A 7743-nucleotide genomic window follows, 5' to 3' on the forward strand; every position below is an offset into this window, starting at 1 on the left:
CATGGAGTAAAGCAACATTAAAGTGCTACAAGCTGTGTTTAATAAATTTTTCACAGGAACGCTCCCCTCATTTTTGTTCTTTAAAAAAAAGTGCAAAATGAATGTTGCATAAAATCTATAAACACTATGCTAGAAATAACATGATGAAAGGATCCTTGTCATGAAATTGAACCTTGAAGATTTATAGATGTAGGTACTAGAGGTGTGTTACTTGGATAACTTTATAAGCAACAGAAAATGAATGAGAATGTCCGCAAATATAAGAATTGATAACAGATGTGTTCATAATTCAAATACGTTTCAAGTGAAGAAAAGTAAGAATACAGGAAAGAATATTTTCTTTACCATTATTTATAATTTCCCAGAAAAACACAAACATTGATCAAGGAAGTAATCTATAAATAAGACCTTTTTTAATACAACAACCATAAATAATACTGCCAGTGTAAAAAAGAAAAGGTTTTATAACAATACAGGAGGCTTCAATTTTGTGCACAAAAACCCATCAACATTACACAGAAATCCAACATCTTGTTCTGATAAATACTGTTTCTTTGATGTTTAGCTCCTAAAAATGAAAAGCCCAATCTGTGGAATCCCAATATAAACAACGTTTCATTCCTGCTAAAACACTGAAACAGGACATTACAGAGATTTTTTCATTCCTTCTTGATACAATAAAAATTAGGCCACATACAAACAACATTGAGTCTGAATCCCACTGACAGCTATGAAATCAGAACCAGACATTCAGCGTCACTAAAGCTGAACAAAGCTTGATTTCATTACGTCCCTTCTAAATTTAAATTGCAGTAAACTGTATGTCCACGACTGATACGGTAAAAAAAGAATCTCACATTGGGCTTTCAATTTACATCACATAATCACAACAATCAGACGGCACATCTGTAATTCCCAGCCACATTTAACACACATAAAAAAACAGTTGGCATTTTTTTTTTTCATAAAACAAACACCAAGGCCATGTGTATTACTACAAAGGACTATTGCTGCTGATAAGGTGTAAGCTTACTCGGCACAATTACTTGTTGAAGCAGGCGACTGAAACCTTTGACTTTAATTGATTTCTACACTGGTTTGATTCTGGATCGTGAAAAGCAAACCTGCTAAACTACAAACAGTTGGCAAGAAGAGACTACACCCAGAAGATTCAGTCAGTTTGTTAAAAGTCATTTAAGGACTGTTCTGGTTCTTAATCTGAGCGGGGTTACATTACAATCCAGATGTGGACACATTTACTCTATGGAGCTAATGTACTGCAGCTTTTTGACCAACCTGGGTCCGTATTCGAACTGTATTCATGGATGTTGCCTCTACACAAGTTACTATTAGTCCCAACAGGGACTCACACACGCAGTGGGGTAGGAGGAGACAACACCTGTTTCAGTATAGTTGAAGATAATTGCTGCAGGAAAATAACCATTATTCTTCGCCTCCCCTTAGGTCTCTGGGTCTGGCTTTCTTTTTTTGGATCTGAACATTATTAAAACATTGTTAACACTGTTCCAAGTGATTATTGGACATCAATGATGAACAATATTTCACAATGGAAGAACAATATTAGAGAAGTTTTACTTCCTAAATCATATTTTTCAAGTACTAAATTGTCTAAATGTTTTTCCATTCTGACCAGATGTGTTAGACCGAATACCAGCTGCCTTGTTTTACTGTCTTGGTTTGAACTGAATTTGAATTTGAATTGTGATACCTGATCTGATGTAGGGATCTTGTCTTAAAGATGAGTGTCAGTGAACACGGTGTGCTCCTTTTTAGTAGAACTTAAGGCCTTGATGGCATCCACAAATTCATCTTCCTCCACGTACTGAAAGAGAACACATGAGATCACAGTTAGGTATTTAGAAGGCCTGCAACAGTTACGGTGCGCACTGTAAGCCCAGTGACAGAGCAAAGGTAACGCCAGTGATACTCTTGAGGAAAAGTTATTTATTTTACTGGGTTACCAGTAAATGTTGATGATGGCGATGATGATGATAATGATGATGCACATCGTCTGTACAGACTTTAGTTAGCTGCTTATGCTCAATCAATTTTCACATACTGATTTAACATAAACTTATTTCCGTGCTCACCAGTCCAGAATCTTGTCCCAGCGGGTTGTCCCAGCTTCCTTCCTCCATCATCAGTGACTTCCTGTCAATCAGCTGACTGACGCTGCGGTGCAGGGAATGCTGGGAATAGGCTTGACTGAGGTCTGTTTGGCTGGGGACCCGTAGGACAGACATGGGGCTGAACCGTGAGCTGCTGCTGACTATCTTTGTGTCTGTCAGACCCTGAAATTTATTACAAACCATACGTACTTTGTTACTTTATTACAGCAACCTTCAAATTGACTGCAAAATGATTTTCATATGGTAGAGAAATGAATGGAAACCAATGGCAGGGAGAAAAAACTGTGGTATACTTTGAAGCAATACTGTAGTACAATACTGTGTACCATACACTGATACACATTATCTAATCTATGGTGCATGGGATAAAACATGCAAAAACATTGGTATGTTTCTTTAATTGCTACCCAAGAAGATTTTCTATAACTTTAAACCAGTATGAAATAAAACAAGTTAGACAAGTGTTGAAGGCAGCAGTTGTGTGATCTGGATATTAGTTACATAATAACTAAATTACAGGTAATAAGGAGGTAAACTGATTATTGATTCTGTTACCTCTGAACAAGAAAATATCTTTTGGAAATGTACTTACACAACACAATATATTTGAATTATTGTTTAGATTGAAATGTATACTAGATGGGATTGTCATAATATGAACAGTCAACAGAGAGCAGTACTACTTAGCAAGGATTGGCAATTTGGATCATCATCACTGAGCTTTTGTTTATGTTTTTTTAAACATATGTTTAACAGTAAACAAAAACTAGCAGCTTGAGCCGTAAAACAAAGCAAAAGATTAAGATGAAGTATGACACAGTTTTTTGGCAGATTTATGAAAGAAAATCTAGATGTATCAAATGATTTTATTTGTTGCATACACTGTATAAACACTACATTTAAGGAAAACCGCAAGACTGTACAACATGTCTTGCCTTTACAAGCCCAGATTAATCAGCCACTGTAATATAACAATTCAGCTTTTTACACACACACACACACGAAGCATGCATACACAAAAACAAAACAGACATGCGTAGAAAGGCACCCACACAAATTCACAATCCCATACCTCAGTGTACACAGTGTAGCTTTTAAGCATAACGTTGCTGATCTCAACACAGTCTGCTACAGTGTCAAACTGCAGGGGAACAATAAAATAAACATTTAGGGGGTTGACAATAAATATAGAAAATAGTCTTACTGTGGGACGATCGGGGAGGAACACAGAGCTGGAGTGATGCTTAGAGCACAACTCAGGGCAGGGCCTCTGAGAGAGAGAGAGACCAGGGAGAGGAGAGAGAAGAGAGGAGGAAGAGAGGTGAGAGAAACCAGATATAGAAAGAAGGAGTCAGAGAAAGACAGACATTAAAAAGAAAAAAGTAGAGCAAGAAAGAATATTGACAGAAATAGAAAGGAAAAAGAAGCCAAAGAGAGAAGAAAATAATGAATTTAAAAATATTATGTTAGGAGAAAATTAAATAGGAGTAGTAAAAAAGAAAAAAAAACAAGTTAGAAACTAAATGAGTAAAAACAAATTAATCAAGTGGATAAAGGGGGATAATCATTAATAGCAGTGTTATTTTAGTTATTGGTAATGGGTGATTGAGAGGCGGGGGGGGTGATAACATGATGTATCCTATATATTATATATATTATATTTTTAAAGATGTAGAAAAAGAGCTGTGTATTTGATGATAAACAAACGTTGGTTGGTTGGCTTCACACTCCACATTGGTAAAACTGAACCAGTTACTTACTGGTAACAGGACAGAAAATCATTTCTATTCTAAGAACAGCTTTCCAAGAACAATTGTTGTTTCAGCCCCCTCTGGTGGAACAAAGATTAAGACATGGCTGCTCTGGCAAAGACAGATTTATTTCTAAAATGTTTACTATCTGCAGTGATAAAGAGTTCTGATTCAGTCATCTAGTGATTTCAAGTTGTGAAACTGCTTCCATGTACCTCTGCTCCAAAGCTGCCTAATTTATCTTCTGTTCTACATCTTTGTAAACCCGACTACCTCCCTCTCTCTCTCTCTCTCTCTCCGTATTCTCTCCTTTCAACCATCTTGTCACTCTCTCTTTTACTGAGGGCCTTGTTTCTCTGCTCCTCTCACCGTGTATGTCTCTCCCACAGCCTTCCTGGTCTTCTGAAGCATGACCAGCGGAGGGCGCTCTCTGGCTGATGGATTTTTCCTCAGGGCTCTAAGAAGGGAAAACAAAATCATTCACACCCTTCTGTTATTACATAGAGTGTGTTGTGTTTCGTAAAGACATGTCTAAGTTTTATCTATTAGTTTATATGAACAAGTGTAGTGTGCTTGAGGAGAAGGTATTTTTGTCTATTCTATCCGTGCCATTACAATACCTTTGCAGCACCAGGCCCAGCAGTATTGCTAGCAGAAATAGACCCAGCAGGGATAACAGCAAGATGAACCACAGCTCTGAGTAAACTGGTGTTGCTGACATGCTGACACCCTGTTTACCACTGTCTTCAGGCTCATGAGGAGCTGCAGAGAGAGAAAGAGAGAGAGAGAGTAAGTTACTAGATAAACAATATGTTACATTCAATGTGTTTATGTGGATTTTTATATTACTTTTCCTGGGCTTTTTTGACAGAGACAGTTGAAGAGAGACTAGCAGTGTGTGTGTGTGTGTGTGTGTGTGTGTGTGTGTTTGTGTGCTGCGATACCTAGGCCTGTAGCAGGACTATATCTAATGGTGGGTGTACTGGCACTGCCACTGTCTGTGGTACAAGTCACCTGAAATGACAGAGCTAGGAAGAGCAGAGGAAGAGACAGGGCAAAATAAAAGTGAGATTGTTATGGAGGGATTACTCTAAACAAGGGTTTTAGCAAGGCTGCTTATTCATACATACCACACATAGGAACAAAGACACTTACTTTAGAAAGGAAGGGAGAAAACATACTGCAGTGATTCTAATTTCAAGGAAAATGGATTTTAAGGAACCTGTTGACACTGAACTAAAGCTCATTCTGAAATACTCTCATCATATCAAAGACACTATATAATAGTCTATATAATATAGGCTCATGATATCAGTAGCTTATTGCCTATTATTCTTATATGGTCCATGCACCAGTCAGCCAAAGCCAATTCATTTAAACAATATTTCATACACTATCTGACACTGATGCTAAAGGACTGGTAAGGGTTAACCAATTCTGTTAAACAAAGTTAGACAAGTATATTTCTTATTTATTCATTTGTTTTTGTATTCCAGTATTCAACAACAGTGTTATTTCTCCAATTGCAGTCTGCTGTATTATCTTAACAAGTAGACATTCCTCCTAAAAAGTGCGTATTTATCTATGTTACCAACTCCCATAAACGTGTATGTGTGTATGTACGTATGTGTTTGGTGTGTGTCTGTGTGCACTCACTTTTCTGTGAGGTGCGTGGAATATGGATATAGCTGTAGAAGCCAGTGTACACCCTCAGTTGGCTCTCAGTCACACTATACTCCTTCAGGTAGCCGTTGAGGGAGAACGACCCTGCCCAGTCCAGCCAGATAACTGTCAGGTTACTGTCCACGGAGAAAGGAGACACATACTGGGGGGCTGGAGGGAGAAAGAGAGAGGGAGAGAGAGAGGTGGGGTGGGGGTGTTTTTATGTTTCTTATGACTGGTTAGCTGGGAGGGTTGAGGGATTGGGGGTCTGGATGCATTTGTTACCTTCACTGAGTGTGGTAACAGTCGTCCAGTTGGAGGCAGTGCTGCCCATGTTGTTGAAGCAGGCAACTCTCAGCTGATAGGTGGAGTATGGTTGGAGACCTGCACAGATTGGTTCAGTTGTTTATTCACACAAAACACAAACCACAGACAGAAAGAGAGACAGACAACACACTATGCAACTAGGTTTCCAAGTCCTTATAATTCACTGGTATCCTTTTTTGTTGTCTCTCTCAATTCAGCTCAATTATTTACAAAGCTATCACCTGCCTTCTACTCGTGGTGCTTGCTTAAGTCTTAAGATCTCTCTGTTTTGTATTATTAATGGGTCACTCACTCCTGGGAATTCAAAACCAACTGGTTGTACACTAATTGTATAATTCTGGTCATTGTTCCTCTTTATTATTATATGTTTTCTTCTTCTCAATGATATTTCAGTGCTGCTTTACTGAACGGTGTTTTGGTACTTGTGCAAATATAACTTTTACTGTAAAGAAGGTCAAGACATTTGAGTGTTAGTAGACATTTTTTGACATAAACACGAGTGACCTGTCACATTGTAGCTCCGCCTTTTGCCAAAGAAACAAATTTCCATCGGTCCTTCAACGCAAGCGAGGGGCACAGGCTGGGGGGGCTGCGGACAAGGTGATCTGAGATGAAGCTCACAGCTGGAAACGGAGGGAAAGAGAGTAAGTAAGTGAGACCATTAACAAAATCTGAGCAAATACTTTTTCCTATGTATTTTTTTATGTTTTCTACACACCTCTCAATGACTCCATTAGGTGCCAGAGGCTCATCCCATTCCAGCTGAACAGAGCGGGAGGTCAGGGTGACAAGGCGAGGAGGACGCTGGTGGGCTGGGGGTGCAGCCAGGGTGTGGAATTCTCTCAGTGGACCCTGACTGCAGCACTGTCAAATGTTCAAAACAGAGACCTCAAAATGTATAGTATTTCTGAGTGTACAAGTATAGAGTACTGGCAGACCAGATAGGCAACCAGGATCTGTGATGCCACTTTCATCAGTTTTATTACCTGATAACAGGTGCAGGCCTCTACTCCTACCCAGTACTGGGTGTAAGGACGTAAACCATGGAGTGTCTGCCGATGGGATGTACCCTCTGAGAGCTAGAGGAATGGGAAAGAGTGGGGGTTGAGTTTAAGTTTTGGGTGAATAGTATTCAGAAACATAGTGGGTGGGCCAGGGATAAAAAAGAGGAAATGGGAGAGAGAGGAAGAGGGGTGAGTAATCAGGGAGGTTACAGTAATAGAAAATGGAGGCCTGGAGAGGAACATAGTAGTATTATGTTGTTTACCAGAGTATGGTTGTTGTTTTTCAGAGAGAACACTCTGTAAAGGCTAACAATCCCATTGGATCGGGCTGGAGGAGGGATGTCCACTACCACTGAGGTTGCTGAAACGCGCAGGAAAGTAGGCGGACCAACACCCTCCGGTGGGGCAGGTCCTGTTCTCCCACTGGCCCACGCACTGGCAGAATGGCCAGCCAAATTCACTGCCCACACCTGTCGGTCAAAACCCCAGATTAGTCAATGATATCATTACATTTAATTCACATATATAACTGACAGTGAGTAATAGAGTATGCGTGACACAAAGTGGAAGCCAGACATAAAGGTAACTTTTTTTTTATCCTTTCATTAAGATTTTCGGTGCATTTTATTACCCTTAATGCTGAAAGCTTCTCTTAATTACCTAGTATCCACCAGACAACCAAAAAGGATATAAGTCAATTCATTGGACCATCCATCAAAACTACCATCAGCAGTGAGAGCAAAACCTTTTCAACATGCAACCCAACACTAACATATCTGCATGACAATTACTTTTCACCTTCATCAAGGAGTTATTTTCACACACACATATAGAGAGAGAGAGAGAGAG

The 7743-nt window shown here is 39.4% G+C and overlaps 1 protein-coding gene across 1 annotated transcript in view; it reads right to left on the minus strand.

Moving 5' to 3' along the window:
- Positions 1-1533: 1533 nt before the first annotated feature.
- Positions 1534-7743, minus strand: part of ush2a (Usher syndrome 2A (autosomal recessive, mild)) — a 197984-nt gene continuing 191774 nt past the window's right edge. Inside the window, 12 exon segments of the mRNA XM_035652071.1 lie at positions 1534-1843; positions 2112-2312; positions 3355-3420; positions 4271-4358; positions 4522-4663; positions 4846-4929; positions 5558-5734; positions 5849-5947; positions 6395-6513; positions 6609-6754; positions 6877-6969; positions 7158-7364. Of these exon segments, the coding sequence (XP_035507964.1) occupies positions 1754-1843; positions 2112-2312; positions 3355-3420; positions 4271-4358; positions 4522-4663; positions 4846-4929; positions 5558-5734; positions 5849-5947; positions 6395-6513; positions 6609-6754; positions 6877-6969; positions 7158-7364 (1512 nt within the window). The 3' untranslated portion in view covers positions 1534-1753.

This window comes from Morone saxatilis, unplaced genomic scaffold, assembly GCF_004916995.1.
Source record: "Morone saxatilis isolate NCDOM2014 unplaced genomic scaffold, NCSU_SB_2.0 Contig11, whole genome shotgun sequence".
Lineage (NCBI taxonomy): Eukaryota > Metazoa > Chordata > Actinopteri > Moronidae > Morone > Morone saxatilis.